Raw genomic sequence first — 23627 nt, forward strand, 5'->3', positions numbered from 1 at the left:
CTAAGTCCCCCTCAAGTGTTCCCTCCCTCTCTCCGCCATTCCCCGCCTCAGTCCCCAAACGTGGGAGCCGCCGGAGAAGGCCAGCACCTCTACCTGACTTTGTCCGACAGAATCAGACTCCGACGCCTGTTTATTTTAAAGGACCCCACACCCCCCAAGGGGCCGTATCGGCAGGCGGACCCAGGGGATCCCAAACGGCGCCCGGGAGCTCATCTTAGAAGTTGGGGGCCAAGCCTGCAAACGAACAATAGCAAAACCGAGCCAGGAGCACGTCCCTCCGCTCGGGCTGGTTCTCCGGGGGCGCGCGGGCCTGCGGCGAGGCTGGGGCCCGCCGCCCGAGCCCCGAAAAGGCGCGCTGCCCCTTTAAAAGGCCGCGCGTCTCCGGGCCGGCCTTCCTCCCCGGGGCTCCAGCTGTGATTGACGCTGGGCGGCGCGAGGAGGCGCCTGGCGCGAACAAAAGTCCGGCCCGCGGGCGAGCGGCGCCGGGCCGGGAGTCTCCGCTCGCTCGGGGCACCCGCAACAAGTGGCCGCCGCGCCCTCCCCGGGGAAGCCGCGGGCGCGCAGGGCCGCCGGGAGGAGGCGGCCGAGCCCGGGAGCCCCGGCCGCCCGCGCGGCTCGGCGCCCGCCGCGGAGGGAGCGCGGCGGGCGGATGGGGACCCGGCGGCGGCGGCGCGGCGAGCCTCGGGGCGGCCCCGGGGCGCGGGCTCTCCGCGGCGCTGCGCCCGCGGGCCCGGAGCGCGGGTTCTAAGAGCGGCGGCTGCCCCCGGCCCCACCCCGGAGCCGTCGGGGGTGCCGGGCGGGGACGGAGCGCCCCCTCCCCCCGGAGTGCAGGGGCCGCCCGCGGCCGCAGCCTGGCCCCGGAGCGCGGGGGATGCGCGGCTAACGGCCCCGTCGGGCGGGCTTTCCTCGGGCGGAGCGCGCAGGCGGTGCGCCCCAGCGATGCAGTGTCCGGGGAGACGGCGGGCATGACGGCGGCAGGATGGGCGCGAACAATGGCAAACAGTACGGCAGTGAGGGTGAGTGGGCCGCCCGTCCCCACACTCCCGCATCGCGCCCCCTCCTCTGCCCCCCGGCCTCCCGTCTGGGGAGGAAGCTTCTCGCACGCCTGCCGTGGCGCACCCCCATTTGGCACCGTGTCGGGGCCGTCACCTTTCCCCTTGGCGCTGAGCGCTCAGGCGCCCCGAGGATGCTTTCCCACCGTGGGGGGGGGGGGGTGGTGGCATTGAAGCAACTTCCCAGGTTGTCTTTGGGACGTTGCATTTCTGCCGTATTTCTGAGCACCAGTGCCTCAACTTTCCTTCTCTAAGCATCTGGGGGTTAGCATGATGGTTTGGCCGATGGCGGAAGACGCGTTTGAAAAATAACGCTGTGAAAACTTTCCCAGGCCTTTGTGCTCCAGTCCCCGGGACTCTCCTGTAGCAGGACCAACTTCTGGAAGAAGAAGTTAAGTTTCCGTTCTCAGCTCGATGCCCCTGAGCTGACAGCTTCGTGAAACCCCACCTTTGGGCCTCGCGAGGCGAGGAGTGGCCGGGGGCTTTGTCTGGGCTCTCTCGGGGCTCAGGACGGGCAAAGGACCATCTGTTACGTGGGGCTGGAAATTGCACAGAAATATTGCCTGTCAAGTGGGAAGTTGGAAGTTGGGGAAACTTTAAACTCCACCTACTCCTAAAAGGATGATGGATGTGTGGGTTGGCTTCTCCCTGGCTCCTCCTTCTATTTGCATGAAACCGCGGTATTGTAACCGAGTTGATTAACAGCTTGCCCCCGATTTGCATCCTGCATAGGCGTTTTGCGCGGTTCAAAAGTTAGGAAGGTTGGACTTTCGTGAACTTGGCTGGAGGGGAGTGGAAGAGACAGTCTCGCTTTTATAGGCGCCCCCCCCCCCCGCCCCCCTAGGCTGTTACAAACCGGGTCCAGCGCCTGCAGACTGGTAGGAATGCAGAATGGCTCTTCAGCATGTGGTGTTAGGGAAACTCCGACCATCCTGTTCAAAACTTTGAGGTGTGGCCTAGAACGTGGACGTCTGTCCGGGTGTGTGTCTGTGCTCGTTCTCAGCAGCTTTGTGAAACTACAGCAGAAACGTGCCCTAAAAGACCATACCCACAAGGACCTTTTGTTGAAATCATTCTTTTCCAGATCACAATGTATCGAGGCGCGTATATATTGTCTCCTAAATCTGGGCAGTTTTGTGGGAGATATTTTTTTTTTGATAATTTCATTTAAAAAAGTTTAACAGTTGTCTGTTTAAATAGCCCGTGCGAAAATATGCCAACAAATATTATTGGAGAGTCTTGGCCACTGCCCAGAACTTCTCAATGTTTTAAAAATTTGTGGAATAATGAAAGATTAAGCCTTCTTACGCTGCGTATGAAACAGCTTTCAGGGCGTAAAATGTGTGCTTGTCGGTTCTGGGTGTGCATACATTGTGATAGTTGAATACTTTTGGGGGGGCAGACACCCCAACAGTTAAGTGGACGCAGGGCTCTGCGTTGTTGAATGAAACTCTCCCGGCGCTCCTGCAACTTGTTCTTGCGTCCCAGTGTTCTCCTAACGTACAGTGTGTGGTGTATGACGACTTCCTGTCTGAACAGCAGAGTGTTCAACCCCTGGGAGAGAAAAGGAGACACAGAGAACTAATGATCTCCAGCTGTTATCCGTAAATGCTACCTCTGCATTTTCACTTCAGCTGAAGTGAAATTTTACTGGGATCGGATTTAGATACACTGTGGAACTTTTTATAGGGAAAGCCTCTTGGGCTCAGCTGATTCGGGGGAACCAATAGGGAGCTTTGGGCGGTAACTGAGTTTTGGCTGGAGGGACACATTGTACTTAGTTTTCATACACTCTATTCAAATGCTTGGAGGTTCCTCTGTGGTCGTAAGGAAAAATAGAGAACTAGAAGTAACGGGAACCCCCCCCCCCCCCAGTTACATTAGACCTCTCCTAAATAGGGTTATAACATATGTACAGTAGGCCATTGAACAGTGTGTGGTTTAGGGGCACCAATTCCCCCTGTGGTCTGAAATCTGAGTATGACTTTGACGCATCCCAAACTTAACAAGAGCATACTGTTGACCGGAAGCTTTACCGATAGCATAGACAGTTGATTCATACTCATGCATTCATACCTTTTATATGTAGTATATACTGCATTCTTAGAGCTAGAGCAAAGAAAATGTTATTAAGTCATAAGGAGGGGCGCCTGGGTGGCTCAGTCAGTTAAGCATATGGCTTGAGCCCAGGTCATGATCTCGCGGTTCGTGGGTTTGAGCCCCGCATTCGGCTCTGTGCTGACAGCTCAGAGCCTGGAGCCTGCTTCAGATTCTGTGTCTCCCACTCTCTGTGACCTTCCCCTGCTCACGCTTTCTCTCTCTCTCTCTCAGAAATAAATAAAACACTTAAAAAAAAAAAAGACAGTCATAAGGAAGAGAAAATAGATTTACAATTCTGTACTGTATTTATGAAAAAATTTACGTGGAAGTGAACCCACACAGTTCAAACCCAGGTGGTACAAAGGTCGACTGTAATTGGTATTGGTCAACTTTGTGACAATGTGTCAATGTATGGTAACATATGCGGATAAGCCTGTCGGAATTCAATGTGTCAGTGCTATGTTGTTTTCTAATCTAACATGTCAAATTTCAAAGAAAGTGAACTCAGCCCTTCAACACAGTATCCCCATGAAGGAGACTGAGAATTAAGACAGTTTTAGTAGGGTTAGTACAAGTTAGGGATAGTTTGAAATAAGGCTTATTTCAAAGATTTATTTCAAGCCATACCTAACTTGAAATAAAAGAGGGAAATTATTAGTAGATGCATATCCATAGAATGAAGTGAGAGACTGCTCCACTCCTAAATATAGGTGTTTGTTATACTTTAAAAATCTGCACTTTAAGTCTATTTTAGAGTTGACACCACCCTGTAAATGCAAGCCACATTCATTTTACAGTGAGTGTTCAATTATTGGAATGTTTACAACTTCAGCATTTCTTATGTAATCTTACTTTCTCTTGTTCCTGAAAAACACCCTTGTCATTAAAACTACAACAAAAATTCTTCCTGAGGTTTTACCTTAGCAGGTGCAACAGAGCGGACATTTCCAGCTGTGTGGAATTCAAGGGCTCCCAGTGGTGGAAGCATCACCTTGGAGCTTGTTAACGGTGCAAAATCTTGAGTTCCTCCTAGAATTGAATGATATATCATGTTCTTGTTAAACTGGGGGAAGTTCTTGCATCGAGCAGAGAGCATTAACTTGGGAGTCTGTAAATTTGAGTCCAGCTTCAATTTAGCTTCTGTGACCTTGCTCCATTCTCCTGAAATCATGGGGTCTTTCTTCTCTAGAATGAGGAGAGGAATTCCTTACTGGCATTACTTGTCAAGACCTAATTCTCAGGTGCATGGTCATTTATTTTATTTTGCTCTTCCAATGCCTTAATGAACCACTTAATGGAGATTAACCTTGGAAGGTGTGTTATAATAGGGAATATAATAAGTATAATTTGGCGGGAATATCATAAATAGGGAAGTTAGACTGTTATTGCCAGGAAATCCATAAGCGCTCCCCCCCCCTTAGTCACAGTCTTTTCTCTCACCTCCGTCTTTCTCACTTGTTCCCCCCCTCCTAATACAATCAGTCCTGAACTCCCTGCTTTTCTTCCTAAATTCAAGATCTGTGTAAATAATGGGTGTTTCCAAAGTGTTTTGTTTTCCAACCTACTCAGTGACTATTAGGTGAATGGTTTAATTTGTAACCCCTCCTCCCTCTTCACGCTCAGCTTGGATTTTGCTCCAGGAAAATGTTACCACACCATTCCTGACCCTTAGATTTCTAGAAAAGTAAGAGACTGTCTAAATGATTAGGATGTTCTGATCAATTCTTTTATCGAAGGCTGTTTTTTTTTTTTTTCCTCTTTGTCTTCTTTCATAAGGTGTACATTTCAGCCTGTGTGTAGAAATCTGGAGAATGAGTTGCAGTGAAGCTTAGGACCATTATTAGCTTTGACTCCAGTTAAGCGAAATAAACAAATCTTCCTGTTCTAGTAGGAAGACCGGTTGCTTTCCCTTCCTTTTAAGGTGTCTGAGCCTCCCCCTCACTTACTCCATGATTTCATTGTTATGTTTGTTCTACTCCAGCTTGTCAGGAGGCTTTAGTATACAGTTAGCAGCTCCTTTGCAAAATCCTGAGTGTTGTTGAATTGGAACTGATGAGGCCCCAGTGATGGGGTTTGACCCTTGGTGGCTGTGCTGCTGTATCAAGTGTCTTGGGCCCCTTGTCACCATCTCAGATCTGCTGTCAGATATCAGGAGAGCCAGCTGTCTGAACACATAAATCGTCACTAATCCATCACCACCTCGGGAAACATATCTTGGAATAATAATAATAATAATGGCAGCTGAGGTTTATTGAAAGTTTACTACGTCCGAGCATTATTCTAAGCCATTGACGTACACCAACTCACATAATCCTCATGACAGTCTGAAAGGCAGGCACTCCTGAGGTCCTCGTTTTACCAATGGGGAGACACAGCTGTAGAGAACATAGTGTAGGTGGCACGGGGACCCCGGGCCAAGTCTGTCTAAGCCCAGAGTCGTTGATTCAGTCGTTCACCTAATGTATGTTGACTTCTTATTTCTTGCTGTGTGCCAGGAACTCTTCTGGATGGTTGGGATCCATCCGGAAACGGAGTAAGATCCTGTACCTGTCAATCTTTTCTTCACGAGTGTGTGTGTGTGTGTGTGTGTGTGTGTCTGTGTGTGTCTATATGCGCGCACACATGTTGAGAGGGACGGAAGTGGAACAATTAACGTGCGCATACACACACAGTAACTCAGTCAACCGTGTGATACGTTCTAAGGGGCTAATGTCTCTGATTAAAAACAATCTTCAGATTATTCGGGGATTGGGAGGAAGAGAGTGTTGCAGTTTTAGAGCAGTCACTGTTGGCCTTTTTGAAAAGTTGGCATTTGGACCAGGACTTAAAGGAAGTGAAAGACTGATCCTTGAGGATTCATCCAGGTGGCATATTGACTGTTATTTGGAACCACTGTGTCATACCAGTGTCATACGCTCTTTTCTGGGGAGCGGAAGTCATCATTTTATGCAAGTGTAACATCATTAACTTTCCATACATAGCTACAATGGAAAGGGGTCACTTTTGGTTACTGGGTTTTTTTTTTTTTTTTTTTTGCCTAGATCTTTGCAAATATCTTTTGATCTAATTATGTTATATCACCTATTTTGTGACTGCTTTTGGGTAGGGGAGGCCTCGGACATGCTCTTTATGCTGTGACCAGGGGATACTGCCTGACTGCACTGAATATGTGACGATAACCCTAAGGATCTCCATAGCTCTTAGATAGAAGTGGGTCTTCATCTTTTGCCTCCAGTAAATAATTTTATTCTGATTTAAAATCGGTAGAGAAACCATATTGATTTCACTGTCCAGTTTGAATCAAAGCATTAGTGTAGCTCACAGGACCATCTTTGATCTGATGGTGAGAAGATGTTTTCAGAGATTTGGGGAGTCTTCTGTATGTTTATTTATTATTTTTTAAATGTTTTATTTATTTCTGAGAGAGACAGACAGACAGACAGACAGACAGTGAGACCAGGGGAGGGTCAGAGAGAGAGGGAGATACAGAATCTGAAACAGTCTCCAGGCTCTGAGCTAGCTGTCAGCCCAGAGCCTGACACGGGGCTCCAACCCACAAACCGTGAGATCATGACCTGAGCTGGAGTTGGACGCTTAACCAACTGAGCCACCCAGGTGCCCCAAAAGTGAGAAAGAAAAGAGAGGGAGCATTTCTTTCCCCTGGGAATCAGCTCACAAAAGTTTTCTCTTAACTCTCTCTGACCTTTGAAAGAAAATGAATTGTGGATTGATTATTATTGGCAACAATAATAACTGTTGCCCTTCGCCTGCATCTACTGGTGTCTCTGGAAACTGTGCAGATCACGTGGCTTTGGTGTGTAACTGGTGTAACTAGATCTGCATGTTAAGATGGTATTAGGAATGTATTAGAGTATGTGACATAATCTTGAATAAAATCAAGAGTGAATAAATTCTCTGAAAAATGAAGGAGGGAATAAATGAAGTTTAGAAACTTAATTCATTAAAAAGTAGTACTTAAAGAACTGTCATGCTGAAGAAATTAAATTGCAAAGTGCTGAGCAAAGACCAGTGTATTTGAGTTACTGGAGGGTAGATTTGGCTGAGTCTGAGGAAGATGCCGTGATTGGAGCTGACCACCTCCGAGATAGGCTTCCCAGTGAGCGAGTGAGTCATCGGACATGGGAAGGAGGTGACTGCCGTAAAGGATGATGTGCTAGAGATTTCTGCGTGGACCATGGGGTATGTTACAGGACCCTTCGCCAAATTCCTTTGCAAATACTCTTCAGTCATGTGAAGTTATGTTGGATAAAGGGATATTCTTTGGTTCTAACTCATTTTGCTGCTTTGCTCCTCCCCTTCCCCCACACAGCTGTATCATTTTAGGTGTTAAAAAATGTCCCCCCACTTTTCCTGGGTTAATCCTCTTTCTCTCTCTTGATCTCCGCCTGTTATATATATGTGTTTATGTCTATCGAGATATATTTAGGTATTGACTTTTCTGCCTTCTGTCAACATAAACTCCAGCACCAAAAACTGGGTTTGATAAGTGACTTGTCCTTCTTTTCAGTGTAGTAATGGACACGGACTCTCCCAGTGGTGCTATTGTTACTTTTACTATCGCTCTAAAACATGTCGATCTGCTGAACTTGAAGCAAGACCTTTAATTGTGTTCATGTTGAATGTCTTGAATAAATGGCTTAACCTATATGTAAAACTTTTAATCGGTGTTACTGGTTAGTGATATTTGATCAGAAGCTGCACATTGACTAGAATCAAAGCCAGCATCGTCCTCAGAAGCTCTGATATGCTTCCGTTCCGCACGATGTTTACCGCGAACGAGACGGAGCACCAGACCCTCTGTGTAGTAATGGACTCCATACCCGCTGAACCTTTCCAGAACGTAGCTCTTTTTTGTTTTTGTTTTTTTGGTTCTAATTTAGAATTTTAGATCGCCTCTTCCACCTGCTCACTGCATCAAATCTCCAGAGAGAATAGACTGGCTCTAGAAACGTTCAGTATCTGAGAAGCGGGGCAGGGAGGCAGACGCTTCGTGAGCAAGATGAGAAGTCCTGCTTCAGGAGGACCCTGTTTCCCACAGTGTGCTAAGTGTGGTTGTATGGTCAGGGGGAAAGTGTGAATAGGAATAGAGTTACTCTCTAAATAATGACAGTTCTGGATAGTACCTGCGCTTCCCGAAATATCTAAAGGATTTTTCTAAAACAATAGCAACAAACAGGTAAGTTGGACTAGCTGTCGATTAGATCCTAGGGAGAAGCTAAATGTTTCATGAAGAGACTTTCCCTAGTTGTTCCCCAAAATTCTTCTATGGTTTATTTCATGGAAAGTGATTCCTACAGTTTCTAGAAATGAGGACCTTGAAATGTTTCAGAAAAGGGTAGGAGCATCTGACTAGCCTCGGTCCCTCTCAAACATGCACATTGCCACAAAGGAAAATGGAAGCCTTTGGGAAGATGCCTTTAAAATGTGCTAGCTCATGCGGCACCTGGGTGGCTCAGTCCGTTGAGCGTCGGACTTGGCTTAGGTTGTGATCTCGCAATTCATGGGTTTGAACCCCACATCGGGCTGTGTGCTGACAGCTCAGAGCCTGGATCATGCTTCGGATCCTGTGTCTCCCTCTCTCTCTATCCCTTCCCGGTTCCTGCTCTGCCTCTCTCTCTCTCCTTCAAAAATAAATAAACATTAAAAAAATGTGCTAGCTAATACCCCAAAGATGGACAACTTTAAAACGTCTGACATGAATAATCATTAACCATCTCTGAATTTTCCTCGGTAATGAAATCTAAACACATGGTCAACATTTTCCCCATTCCATGGTTGAAGGAGTGTAGACTGTTTTCTGGAGCCGTAAATTTCTGTTAGGTCTTGCATTAGATGTGCTCATTCTATCAATTCCTATTTAAATTTGAAACCAGTAACAAAATAAAAAACAGTTGTTAACACTGCATGAACTCATAATTGTAACATTAGAAGCCTTGAGCCATGTGTAGAAATGTTATTAAAACATTTTTTGTTTGCTACCCTTTCTGTGGTAAATTCCTTTGCAGCATTTTTCAAGCAGATGCAGCTGTGGAAAGTGCATCAAAATTTCTAGAGAAAAATTTCAGGAATTTTTCTTGTACTTGTGGATTGACCTTCTGGCTGCCAGTAACCCACTTCTTGGCAAGGTGGAGAAGTCAGGAAAAGGCTAGTGAGATGTGTAGTAGAACCCGCTGGCCTTGTGGAGGGCTCTGAGTCAGAGCGTGGTAGCATCTGGGTTAAGTTCAAGACCAAGGTCAGACCTGACAGGTTCCAACTGTCAGACGTATGTCAGAGCCCAGAAGGAGCAGCAGGCAGGAGACTGAGGGTGACTTGGAAGAAGGAACACAGGTACGGGGGTGGGGGGAAGAGTAAATTCAGAGAGAATGGGAATTAGGGCATTGATTGCCTCCCAATGTAAAGGACAGGATCAGTGTGCCATTCAGCTCTGTTTTCTTAAAAACATCTCAGTCCACAGGGCGCCTGGGTGGTTCAGTCAGTTGAGTGCCTGACTTTGGCTCAGGTCATGATCTTGTGGTTTGTGGGTTTGAGCCCTGTGTCAGGCTGTGTGCTGACAGCTCGGAGCCTGGAGCCTGCTTCGGACTGTCTCCCTTGCTCTCTGCCCCTCCCCCACTCACACTCTGTCTGTCTGTCAAAAATAAACATTAAACAAATCTACACTCACAGATCTAAATGATTATTAATAAATACTAATATTTCCAAGGTTATTCTATTTGCTGTCAGTTTAGTAATAGTAATTAACATTTGCTGAGCACTCACTAGGTGCCCTTCCCCCTCTGAGCCTTCTACACACACTTTTCATGTAGTTCATAGCAGCCGCTCCGTGGGCCCTGCTGACTATTTCACAGGTGCCAGCAGGGAAGTCGGGAGGCTCACCCCTGCCCAGCACGCGCAGCTGGTGAGCGGCCCGGTGACGACGGCGGTCCCTTGGCAGCCCTGGAGTCCGTGCCCCTTTCCACTGTGCCCATGACCCCCTCCTGCTTGGTCTTTCTAGGTGCCGCCAAAACTTTTCCTGATGTTTGTTTTGTTTGTGTGTTTCAAAGAAGCACAGTGGCTGAGAAGTAGCCTTTAAAAAAAATGATGACAGTTTTATGGATTAGGAGATCAAACATGAAAACCTTTTTTAAATTTATTCTTTTATTTTTTGAGAGAGGGCACAAGCAGGGTAGGGGCAGAGAGAGAGAGAGAGAGAGAGAGAGAGAGAGAGAGGGAGAGAGAGAACGTGAAGCAGGCTCCTCACCCAGCACAGAGGCCTCGGTGGGTGCTCGATCCACAACCCTGGGATTATGACCTGAGCCAAAATCAAGAGTTGGATGCTTAACCACCTGAGACTTTTTTTTTTTTTTTTTTTGAAGGAAACTCTCATTTTATTTTACCTGGGTCTCCCAGGGACAGATTACCTGCTCATTAGGCAACAATCTGCCGACCAACTGGCCAGCTAATGAGTGTCTGTAATAACATCAGCACGGGAGATAATTAGCATATTCTGTATTGTCTGCCGAGTGTATAAAGTAGAGCTGAAGGGCTGTCCTCTGGATTGTCCACAGCGTTGTGTACTTCTCATTGGCCTTTGTTCTGGGATAGCCTGGGGACCTACTCACAAACAAAAGCTAGGGATGGACTAAGAAAGGTGCACCCAGTTCCTTTCTTCACTAAATAGTTCATGTGTTATGCCTTCCATTTCCCTCTGGTTTCAAAACCGTGGATTCGAAACAGCTGTTAATATGGAGAATTATTCCAATATGTATTTGGGAATTTGCCCTTCTCCTTTGCCAGTTTCTGGGAAACTTCTCCATAAGTATGTCTATGAAATTGCTTTGGAAACTATAAAGCATTTCAGACATGAATCCTATTTAACATCACAGGGACTGTGGGAGAGGTGTCCATCATTATCCCCACTTTATTGGTGAGGAAACTGAGGCCTTGACAGAGTAAATGACTTGCCTTGATTTTATAGTAGAGATTAGGTGAGGTCATTTTGATTCTAAATATAGTACACTTTCCACTATATCTTCACTCCTCCTTAAGGGCTACAGGAAAACGAGAATGTATTCATGCTAGAGGGTTATCATCAAGGATTCTTGACAGTATTTAATTAATTAATTAATTAATTTTTAGAGAAGACACAAGTCAGTGAGGGGTTGAGAGAGGGAGAGAGAGAGAAGCAGGGCTTGCCTGAAGTGAGGCTCGAGATCACCCCATGCAGAACTCAAACTCATGAACCATGAGATTATGACCTGAGCCAAAGTCAGATGCTTAACCATCTGAGCCCCCCCCAGGTGCCTTTGACTGTATTTTAAGTTGCTTATCCCAGGATCAAAATGGGGATCTGCAAGAAATCTCTTTAAAGCTCTGCTAGAAGCAGAAAAGTCTGGCTTCCTGGGGGTCATTTCCAGCCATGGGTGTGCGGGGACAGCCTCGTGGTGGTAAGATGATCATAATGGGAATGCAGAGTGAATTGTTGGAAATGTTGGTGACAAGGGGTGGGGGCTGGGTGGCTCAGTAAGTTAAACATCCGGCTTCAGCTCAGGTCATGATCTCATGGTTCAAAGTCCCGCGTTGGGCTCTCTGCTGTCAGTGCGGAGCCCACTTTGGATCCTCTGTCCCCTCTCTCCACCCCTCCCCAGCTTGTGCTCTCACGTGCGCACGCTCTCTTTCTCAAAAATAATAAACTTGAAAAAAAGAAATGTTCACAACAAGATGACAGTATTGTTTGGAGTGCACTTGCTAGTTGACAAAACTCAGGTGGGCTTTGAGGGGTGTTTCCCTCCCTGAAAACATCGGCTCTGGATGCTTTAGAGAAAGTTATGTCACTGTCTGGGAGATCAGAGGATCACCTGTAAAACTGCGGACTCTGGGCATGACAGGAATCCTGATTCTCTTCCATCTTCTGTTTCCTTTGCTGTTGAATAACCACATTTCCCAGAGGCCTTTGGAAGTGGTGAGGGCCTGGGGCAGGTCTTTTAGGATCAATTGATATCGAGTCCCTGAGGTCCTATCACTGTGATAGGAATTCATGTTGTTCATTTAGTCTTTAATTGCTTTACTTTGCATGCACGATCTTCTAGTTTCATCCCATTTTTTTCTATTTCTTGGTCCTTTGTATTTATTCATTGTTCATCCTACATGTTCTCACCCTGATGTGACTATACCCCGGCTCATAGAGTAGGTTTGAAATAAAATTTTTTTTTGGTTAGTAATTAAATGAACATGAATTTGTAGCCATGATTTTTGTTGGATCTAAGAAAAGCTCATGAAAACCCTATAGTATTTTCAGTGACTATTTCTTGGACTCAGACATTTTAACTCTAAAAAATATTTTTCTGGACATATGTTTTCTTCTGAGGATAATCTAACTTGGACTCTTATTTTTTATAATGTAGTTCCATCTTCTTATGGATGAAAATAGTTTAACTTGTGTATTTAAGGGACAATGAAATGTGTATGTTTTAGGATGGCGGAAGACAATTGTTGAAGATTTTTTGACTTCACTGCCTTAGAGTATTTCAGCTGTTTTCAGTGATTAGTATTGAGTGGAACCCTACTGTGTATTTCTTATTGAAAAGTATATTGTATGGTAATATGTGCCTAAACTGACTTGGAAATTGGTTTTATGTGACAATTTAAGCAAATCATTAACCTAGAACACAGTTTTAAAATTGGATCTTTAAATTAATAAACCATTCCTTTGGCTCTGTGTTCTCTGGATTAAGTGCTCAGTGTTATGAATCTTTTTAACCTGGAATATTGATCCACTTCATGCTAAGTGTCTTGTGTCTCCATTTTTTTTCTTTATTATTACGCAACATATAAATGTTATTATGTGTGTCTGGCATGATTAGAATGGTTTCTAGATCTTCTGCCTCTGGTTTCCCACATTACTAAAATCGGAAGTGATTGAGAAAAAAAACAAACAAACCAGTATTTGAGCTGTGTGTGGTACATGGGTGTGTACATGTACTTGAAACTATATTTAAGTAACCCTTTTCTATAAATTAAGTGAAATCTATATTCTTCACACCTATTTTTTTTTTACTGTAAGTGGAGAGAAATACATATAAGGAGTTTAAGAAATACAATTAAAAGGTCATTTGTTTCTTTAATAATACAGATTAGAGGAACAGCTTCAAACAAAAGAATACCCTAAGATTCAGGTGAAAGAAGGAACATGAGATTTTTGAGATGGAACTTGGGATAGAGGTCACAGTACTTTATGAACAAGGACTTGAGAGGGTCCTATGACCTGATACCCAGTTGAAACTGTACCGTTTAGTTTTGTGTGCCCAGCTCAGATGAATGGATGTAATACCTCCTTGGGAAGTTGACACAACAGGACACTGAGCCTGGTTGACATTTGCTTTGAAGTGGCAGCGTGTACATTCAGGACCACAGGCAACATGCAAAGTCTCAGTTTTGTCTTTTTTTTTAAAATAATTTTCAAGATCAGTAGCCACTCCGTTGGTTGGAAAGATTTGTGTCGCCCCATTTGGACAATGTACATTGCGTATTCTTGTATGAAAGTAAATTTCAAGACCCGACATTTCTGTCCTGAACATCTTCCTCTTCACATTTCATTTCGTATCCCCTCTGCTTATTTAATTATGTTTTAATAATTTTCTCCATTTTCCAGCTCTCTTGAAAGACCTCTCCTGTTGATTATCCTATGAGCTTGTTTTCAGACACCTTGCCTCCTTGGGGAGTCTTTCTCTACTCCTAAGGCTGTAACAGCATGAGCTAAGCAATAAAAAGCCAATTCCCTCCTCTTGGTTGTGCTTCAAATAGTCATTTCTTTGATACGAGCTAATAAAAACAAGAAAAGGATCATTTTTAAATGCTTTGCTTGGGGTTGCTTTACCTCCAATAAGGAAAATTGCCTCACAAGGGGAAGCATGGGTAATAAAGATACAGCTAACTGAGTAATTGTATTCAGTCTAATGTCAAAATCCCCAGGCTGTTGCCTGCAAATCTCATTTCAACTTGGGATTGCTGTGTGTCCACCGTGGTGTGTAGATTTGAGTTTGCTGCTGCTACCGATCATCTCTTCAGTTATTGGAGATGAATTTCAGATGCTACTGGAGATTTTTGATATGGGCGGGTTCTTTGCTCCTTAGCCATATTTGTAAGTCTTAAGTTAGTTAACAAAAAGGCTTTGGATGTGGACCAAGAATGAAATCTGGAATATGGTGATGGAAATTTTAGTGGTGAAAGGGACCATAGATCACCTTACAAAGAGACTGAGGCACAAAGAAATGAAACAGCTTTGCCATGGTCATGAAGATAGCAAGGCTTTAGGATACTAACGTTGATTATCTTAGTTTCTTTTCAATCTGTGTCTTTCTTCCTCACCATGCTTCACAGCCTTTACTTCTTAAAGAAGATTCCAGGTGAAGGTCCTATCTGCTCCACCTCTCCGCCCTGTAGCCCCTGCAGGACCGACCCTCTCAGACCCTCAGCTGCATAGGGTCTTGGCACTGATGACTCACAGCCCAGTTCCTCTCCAGAAATTATTGTACCCAAGGCCATCCATCACATGACTAGTTGAGGCAGGGATACCATGTAGGACAATTCAGAAGGGCTCTGTTGGGTCCAAGTTCCGCATGGAATTGGCTGAGTCCTGTGTTACAGCTGCAACTTCAAGTCCACCTTCTCCCTTGCCTCTTGTAAGTGTGGTCCCAAGGATAGTTCCCAATAAACTGCATCTAAAGTCATCACAGAAGCTGTTTACTGAGGAGCTTCACGTAAGACAACAGAGAAGTTGGAATAGGAAGCTATTTTGGCAGTGGTCAAGGGCAGGATGGCACTACTGGGAAAATTATCTTCTTGCTGAGAATCCTGGCTGTCCTTAGCGGGGAGTCTTCAGCTGAGCAGTAAGAGACATGGATCGGTGTTTTGCTTGGGGATGTAGTCTGATCCTTTGACTGTACAGATTAGGAAATCAACTCCCCTACCCTAAAGTGACTTGACCCATAGCACGTAGCTAGCTGGCAAAAGAGCAACAACAGGCTTGTAGTACCTGTCTGCTGCTGTTGGCGCAGAGTTTGAAGAGCCATATTGGAATTTGTTCTGAGGTGTTCTGCACTATGACTCAGAATTGACTGCAGATGGATCTAGAGACCCTTCATCTGTCTGGTCCATTTGTTCAGCTCTGGCACTGACATCAGACATCTCAATAATTCCTACGTGGTCTGATTTTGCTGATCACCTACTATTCTTTGAAGAGTGATCGCTGCAGCTCACCACGGTTGGTAGTGGAATAGTGAAGAAGAAAAAGGAAGTAGAAACAGATGGTCATAGTTGCTTTTGCCTGAAATCAGCATTCCATGTTAACCGGCTATTAAGAGAATTGGGAAATTGACAAGGCTTATTAGATAGACCGGTGGCAAGTACAGATTCATTAAACAGATGAAACAGGCAGCAGTGGGTTGAAATTGTCATAAGCAAAATGAAAAATGACTACAAATTAATATGCGGTCTCATGATCATCCTAAATAGTTTATTAGTCATTTTATTATGCTCAAATAATGTTCCACGGAGATTATCAAACTATTATAAGCTCAGAGTCCCGATGATCCTGAGAAATTTGGAAGTAATTGAAAAGCAAATTATTAGTTTATTATTATTGCTACTACAAGGATTCAGATTTTATATGATTTCCTTGTTATAATTAACCAGCTACTCTTCTGGAAAATGTTCTTTGACTCCCATTGTCTGTAAATTAAGTCAGAATTTATTGTAGGTGGGACTCCAGGCCCCATGTGTGTTATAGCCAGATTGCCCTTCCAGCTTTCTCTCTTCTATCTGCACTTCACACCCCAGCCAAATCGGAAACCTTGATGTGCCCTAAGTGTGTCTTTTATTTTCCAAAATTTGTGTCTTTTGTCATGCTGGCCCCTTTTTGTCTTGGACCATTCTCTTCCTGTGCTTACCTATCAATGAAATTTTCTTTGGTATCCTTCAGATGCATCTTTGTTTATTAAATTTTTTTAACGTCTATTATTTATTTTTGAGTGAGACAGACAGAGCATGAGCTGGGGAGGGGCAGAGAGAGAGAGGTTGCGGGGGGGGGAGACACAGAATCCGAAGCCGTCTCCGGGCTCCGAGCTTTCAGCACAGAGCCCGATGCGGGGCTTGAACCCATCAACAGTGGGATTATGACGTGAGCCTAAATCCAATGCTTAACCGACTGAGCTGCCAAAGTTCCCTAGATACATCTTTGTTTATAATACTTAACTGCTTGCTGTAAGGAAACATGTCAGGTATTCCTGACTGGCTTTGTTCTTTCTTCCCTCTGAACTACCATGGCATTTTGTTTATTTTTTAAAAAGTTTATTTATTTATTTTTCAGGGAGAGGAGAGAGAGAGAGAGAGACAGAGAATGTGAGAGAGACAATGAACCAAGGGGGGCGGGTAGAGAGAAAGAAGGACAGAGAGAGAATCCCAAGCAGGCTCCGCGTCATTGTGGAAAGCCTAATGTGGGACTCGAACCCACGAACTGTGAGATCATGACCTGAGCTGAAGAGTCAAATGTTTAACCTACTGATCTCCCCAGGTGCCACCCCATGGTGTTTTATTTGTATGGAATTTTTATGTCCTACTTTGCTTTTAGCTGCTCTCATCTCTCAAATTCAATAAATATTTGTAGATATCCCTGTACCAGAATCTGTGCTAGGCACATATGGGTCTACAGTCTAGTTAGAGAGGGACGTATCGAAGTACAAGAGGAGCCATGTATGGTGAAAGCAAAGCATGTGGTGGAAGACACAAACCTAGCCGTGATGACCCTCAGCTGTGGATGTTCATAAGGACTTCTTATGTGAGAGAGAACCTTGAATTGAGTCTAAAAAGATGAAGTATGGCTGAGAAGGAGGAGGTAAGTGGAGCAAGAGATGGTCAGACAAAGAGGCAGGAACCGTTGGGTGAGCTGCAGGAGAGAAGAGAGTGTTCGGAGGTGAGCATCACACCCGGGAGGTAGGCAGGTTGGCACGGCTGTGAAAGATTATGAAGGCGGCTGGCAAGAGGGAGCTGGTGGTAAATGTTTAGCGATGTCAGCCTTGGACAGATTCACAGAGATCATTGGAGAAGCCTGTGGATGACTCTTCTCCACTTCTTGTGTTTACTTCCATGTGGTGAGAGTGTCATTAGTATAACTCCTGGCCTGGAGAACTTACCCGGTTAGTAAATTTGGGAGAAATAAAGTCAACATCTGAGCTCCTTTCTGTTTTCCTCTTGAGAGGGAGCTGCCCCTGGGGAGCACCTTCTCTGGGGGAAGCTCTTCTTTGAATAGAATTCCGGGAGTGGACAGACTAGCTTTGGTCTCATGTTTGTCAACCCTTGGGTTCAACGTTAGCCCACTTGGCTATAGACCTAAAACCACAACTTCTAAACTAGATTTTTCAAAACTAAAGGTGTCAGTTTCTATTGACCACTACTTATTTTTTTTTTTAATTTTAGAGAAAGAGAGAGAGCAGGGGAGAGGGAAAGAGAGAGAACCTTAATCTGAGCATGGAGCCCAACAGGGGGCTCAATCCCAGGACCCAGGGATCATGACTTGAGCCAAAATCAAGAGTTGGACTCTCAACCAACTGAGGCATCCACATGCCCTGCCACTGTTTTTTAAAATCATTTCCTTAATTTGTTTTGAACCCAAGTGGGAGAAAGTGGTGCTTTTCTCTGAGCCCCGTCAAGGCCCTAATGTAGTGTGTGGTGGAAGGTAGGAAGAATAGCTGAATGAGAGCAGGTGAAAACCTGAATTATGACAGGAGTATAATGATTGAGGAGGATGGTGTGGTTATCAGGGATGATAAGAAGGTAGAATGAACAGGACTTGGTGACTAGTTGGCTAAGGAGATGAGTATAATGGAAGACTCTAGAAAGACTCTGCATTCAGGCTTGGGTGGTTGCAGGCCACAGTAGTTCACCTCCCGTAACTTTCTGATTGCCTGGACTTACCATCGAGTTGGTTCTCCAGGCCAGGACAGTTAGTCTGGCCTTTCCTTTCCCCTTGGTTGTTACCATCCAGGCTCCAACAAGTTTTCAGGCACTGATAATACTTGGGCATTTGTCCATCTAAGTTGTTCTTTCCTGTATTGATTCATTTAGCTAGGAGATATTTATTAATTTCCTTCTGTGTGTCAGCATCCATCTTGGGCTTGCCCATGACTTACAGTGATGAATAAAACATTCACTCGTCCTCTGCGAACTGACTCAGAGTCTAGTCGGGGAGCCAGAAAAGTGTGGTGCTGGTCAAACAGCTATGGAGCCAAACAGCCTGAATTAGAATCTGGACACTGCTACTTGTGAGACAGGTGACCTCATTAGAGCCTTACTTACTATTTTTTTTCAATTTTTAAAAAAGTGTTTATTTTTGAGAAAGAGAGAGAGAGAGAGAGAGAGAGGAGAGAGCGTGATCAGGGGAGGGGCACAGAGAGAGGGAGACAGAGGATCTGAAGTGAATTGTACTGACAGCAGTCAGCCCAATGTGGGGCTTGAACCCACGAACTGTGAGATTGTGACCTGAGCTGCAGTTGGATGTTTAACCCACTGAGCCACCCAGGTGCCCCATCCGAGCCTTATTTTTAAGCCACATCAGTATCTACCTCAAATGCTACTTCACACTTTCTAAATTCTCCTGATTTGGCCCAGTGAACTAGTGGATTGGCTTTGAGTAAATTCTGCCAGAAACTTAGAAATTTGAAAATAAAGTTGTTTTTGGAATTCATTTTTAAAACAGGAAATTCCTGTCTATAGCTGAAAGAAGTTGTCACAGGAGCCTTGGAAGTTATGCTCTATTTCTCCCTCTTTTGGACAATCCCTTCAGATTGCACTTGATGAAGGGAAGTTAGAATGTGGTTTAGTTTTTGGTTAAGTTTTCATTTTTGAGTTATGATTGCATCAGGGATCTGGAAGAGTCTGAGCTCTCTTTTTATAATGGCAAATCTAGAGAAACAAGGTGTTTGCTGGGTTTGAGGACAGACCTCGTATTAATAGGGAACGACGGGGGCGCCTGGGTGGCTTAGTCGGTTAAGCGTCTGACTTTCGCTTGGGTCATGATCTCGCAGCTCGTGGGTTCGAGCCCTGCATCGGGCTCTGTGCTGACTGCCAGCTCAGAGCCTGGAGCCTATTTCAGAATCTGTATCTCCCTCTGTCATGCGATTTCAGACAATAATGGACTTTTTAAAAGCTCTAAACTTGGTGGGGAAAATCTTATTGTTTCAAGAGTCCTTGATTCAAAGTAAAGCGCTATTCGCATAATGCAAATCATGTAAGCGTGTACGTGTATGTATATGTGTACTTTATTGTTCCTATTTTAGTAGATACCAGATCAAATTCTATGCTATGCACCAGATTCTGGCACATTTATTTGCTGTGATTTGTTTGTTCTTCAATGTCCCAACCCACAGAAATTGAAAAAGGGAGCTGAATTAGACAGAAGGTGGCTCAGATGTAATGATTCCTAATGGGTAATATCTGCTTTATCTAAAATTACTGTTATTTAAGCAAGAATGAGAATGCCCTAGTTTTGTCCTGTGAGGTTTTTTCCCCCGTAAACGGAGAGAAATATTTATCCTGTAAGGAATTTAAGAAATACTATTAAAATTAAAGTATCATTTTTTTCTTTAGTAGTATGGTGCCCATCCTATGAGTGGATGTGATCTGCTTTCCTTTATGTCAAAGAACCCTATGTGTGGGGTTGTTTTTTGTTTTTTTTTGTATTTTAGAATTTTTTAAATGTTTATTTACTTTGAGAGAGATAGAGACAGATCAAGAGCCAGAGAGGAGCAGAGAGAGAGAGGGTGACACAGAATCCAAAGTAGGCTCCTGTCAGCTGTGCTGACAGCTCAGAGCCTGACACTGGGCTCGAACCCACGCACTGTGAGATTATGACCTGAGTTGAAATCGGGTGCTCAACCGAATGAGCCACCCAGGCGCCCCACAGAGCCCTGTGTTTTATAGCTGGATGAGACTCTAGCAATGACTTAGTCCGGGGCTCCCCTTTGGGGACCAACAGGAAGCTGAGGGACCAAGTGCTGGAAAGGGCTTGGGCACAGTCCCCAGTGAGTTATGACAGCCAGCGTGGTGGCTGAGAGCACAGACCTGGATGTTGGACTTTCTGGGTTCCACACTGGCTCTGCCAGTTACCAGTTGCATGATCTGTGTGAGCTACATAACCTCTCTGTGCCTCAATTTGCACATCTAGAGACTGGAGTCAATAGCCATTTTTCCCTCTAAGAGTTGTTGGGGAACAGATTAAATGAGTAGATATAAAGTCAGAGTGTCTGGCACAACAATTGCTGCTTGTGGGTCTATGATCATCTGCATTTCGCCAAATCTAAGATACAGTGAGGCCACTTCTTTCTTTTTCTTCCTCATTTTTATTTCTTATTAATTTTTAATTTAAATTTTCGTTAGCATACAGTGCAATTCTGGTTTCTGGAGTAGAATTCAGTGACTCATCACTTATGTACAACGCCCAGTGCTCATCACAAGTGCCGTCCTCAGTGCCCATCACCATCCAGCCCATCCCGCCCCCTCCATCAGCCCTCAGTTTGTTCTCTATCGTTCAGAGTCTCTTGTAGTTTGCTTCCCTCTCTTCTCTCCCCCTGCCACCTTCCCAAATGTTCATCTGTTTTGTTTCTTTTTTTTAATTTTAATTAAAAAAATTTTTTTTAATGTTTTATTTAGTTTTGAGAGAGAGAGAGAGAGAGAGAGACAGAGAGACAGCGTGAGCAGGGGAGGGTCAGAGAGAGAGGGAGACACAGAATCTGAAACAGGCTCCAGGCTCTAATCTAGCTGTCAGCACAGAGCCCGATGCGGGACTCAAACCCACAAACCATGAGATCATGACCTGAGCCGAAGTCGGACGCTTAACCGACTGAGCCATTCAGGTGCCCCTCATCTGTTTTGTTTCTTAACCACTGCTTTCTTGACCTCAAAATGCATGACCGACTGGTTTCACAAGATTATAGTATGATTGGCCACAGTGGTTTGAACGTCCTATTGATTGTCAGATGAAGGTGAAATGGACAGCAGGGGTGCAGTGCTTAGAATCAGTGAAATAGGGTGCTATTATTATTATTTAGCTGACTTAAGGTGGACTGGAATTAGAAGCTGCGTCTCCTCATCCAGCCCTTGGTCAGTTATTCTGCACTGTCCATCTGGGTAATGTTTTTGTATAAAGCCCAGTTTCAGACACGTGTGCTTTGGGAAATGAACATTTTAGCTGTTTATTCTGAGCACACAGAGCCTACCTCTCTTGGATGAATCGTTAGAGTTAAAGCTGTACTGACACTTAAGTTTTGTGGCTCCACGTCCTTAAAGTCAACTAAGTGTGATACTCCCAATCTTACCGCAGAAAGGAGGCTAAAGGAACGGCCACATGACCCTGAAAGAATGAGGCTCCTCTTTCCACCCCTTACAGGCTGAGGGGTAATGAAACTGCATGTTTCCCTCTATTCATTATTGCTTCATGTTTGGGTCAGTTAAATCTTTAAATTTTTAAAAAAATATTTTTATTTTAGAGAGGTAGAGAGAGCAAGCATGTGAGCAGGGGAGAGGGGCAGAAGGAGAGAGATGGAGAATCTCAAGCAGGCTCTATGCTCAGCCCCGATGCGGGGCTCAATTCCATGACTCTGGGATCATGACCTGTGCCAAAATCAAGAGTTGGACGCTCAAGTGACTCAGCCACCCAGGTGCCCCGTGTTAGTTCAATCTTTAAACAGTGATAAATGTCTTTATATTGAGCAAAGATTCAAGTTCATCTGAAGCTTTTAATCATAATCAGAAAACACTGTTTTCATTGCTGGTAAAGTTCGTTCCACAGTGGAATTTGGGGTGTCCATTTGTTAAGTGGGTTGTTTCTCATCAACCCGCTTAGGGGCCAAAACCATATATATTTTATAGGCGTCTATGTAAATCCCCGTAGGAGTGTCTAAATGAGGGCTCTTGTGAGTGCATTTAAGACTTTGGGCCAGACTTTTCTGTCTGATTTGCTCCTTTATTATTATTTTATTATTTGTCCTGCTCTGGATGACGTGTCCTCTCTCCCTGGGGGCTCCCTCCCTCACACAGTCACCTCTCCCTTGCCCTTATTTCCCCTTCCCTCCCTGCCAACCTAGCACTCTCTCTTGGTTCTGTCTCTCTGCCTCTCCAAAGTTTATATTTGACTCTTGTTGCTGGGCAGTTTGCCCGGTTTGGTTTATTTGTTTCTCATAATTGTATTTAGAGCCTCAGTTACATGTTTCAGATGGGTGTTTCAAATGGCATTTTGTCTCCTTCATAACACAAGTATTTTCCTGGAGTTTTGTAGTGTTTTACAGTATAAATGCAAACTTGACATGTCCAAAGTAGAGGTTTACAAAATGAGTACCCAAATTGATGAGAAGTTCTCCCAAATATCCCTAAATTAAGTTTTACTGTCCCAGATCTCTGAGTAATGGAATAAAAGCAAGTCACTTACTGACTAGGCTGATTGATGCTAACTGTTTGCATTTATCTCTTCAACAAAAATAATCTGCTGGATTTAGTTTTATGGAGGATAATCGACACATTGATGATAGTGTAAAAGAACGCCAGTGTCCTTCATAATGAAATGTAAGCTCATGTCAGCTTTGAAATGAAGGTGCAGCATGAAGCACCCCAGGGGCTCAGTTGGTTGAGCGTCTGATATTCACTCAGGTCATCATCTCATGGTTTGTAGGTTCGAGCCCTGTATTGGGCTTTGTGCTGTGAGCACAGAGCCTGCTTGGGATCCTCTCTCTCTCTTTTTCAAAATAAATAAACATTAAAAAAGCTGAAATGGGGGTACAACCCTAAGCACTTCCTCTTTGAGTCTCAGCCCAAAGCCTATTTCTACTATGAGAAAACTGTTGCTTGAGGCCTTCTATAATGTTCTAGCAAAAACTCTATGTTTTAAAAAGCTGGTCTTTCTATGATGATAATGGTTCTTTCTAACTGCACGTTCGTAATTTTAGATGTCTCAGGCATTGTAATGTCCAAGCGGATAGTAACTAGCAACTAGTCACATGTAGCTTTTAAAATTTCAATGAACTATAATTAAATAAAATTAACAACTCAGTTTTCTAGGTACAGTAGCCGCCTTTCAAGGATTCAGTCTCCGCATGTGGCTACTATGTTGGGCAGTGAAGATCTGGAACATTTCCAGCATTGAGAAAGCCCTATTGGGCAGTCTTGTTATAGAGGATTTAAATTGGAGTAAATGGCACTAACTAATAGATTTCACAGAGTTTATTAGGGGAAAACTAAGGTACTTTAACAAGAGATGACAGGGGTTCCTGGGTGGCTCCGTTGGTTAAGTGTCTGACTTCTGCTTGAGTCATAATCTCACAGCTCATGAGTTCGGGCCCTGCATTGGGCTGTGTGCTGCCATCGCAGAGCCCACTTGGCATCCTCTGTCTCTCTCTCTTTCTGTCTTTCTCCTGCTCATTCTCATTGTCTTTC

General features: G+C 44.5%; 1 protein-coding gene across 1 annotated transcript in view; it reads left to right on the plus strand.

Moving 5' to 3' along the window:
• Nucleotides 1–736: 736 nt before the first annotated feature.
• The window catches only part of FBXL7 (F-box and leucine rich repeat protein 7), a 393665-nt gene continuing 370774 nt past the window's right edge, over nt 737–23627 (plus strand). Inside the window, exon 1 of the mRNA XM_039238837.1 lies at nt 737–1016. Coding sequence (XP_039094768.1) covers nt 980–1016 — 37 coding nt within the window. The 5' untranslated portion in view covers nt 737–979. The remainder of the gene's footprint in view (nt 1017–23627) is intronic.

The sequence above is a fragment of the Hyaena hyaena genome, unplaced genomic scaffold (assembly GCF_003009895.1).
Source record: "Hyaena hyaena isolate Hyena2069 unplaced genomic scaffold, ASM300989v1 scaffold_148, whole genome shotgun sequence".
Classification (NCBI taxonomy): domain Eukaryota; kingdom Metazoa; phylum Chordata; class Mammalia; order Carnivora; family Hyaenidae; genus Hyaena; species Hyaena hyaena.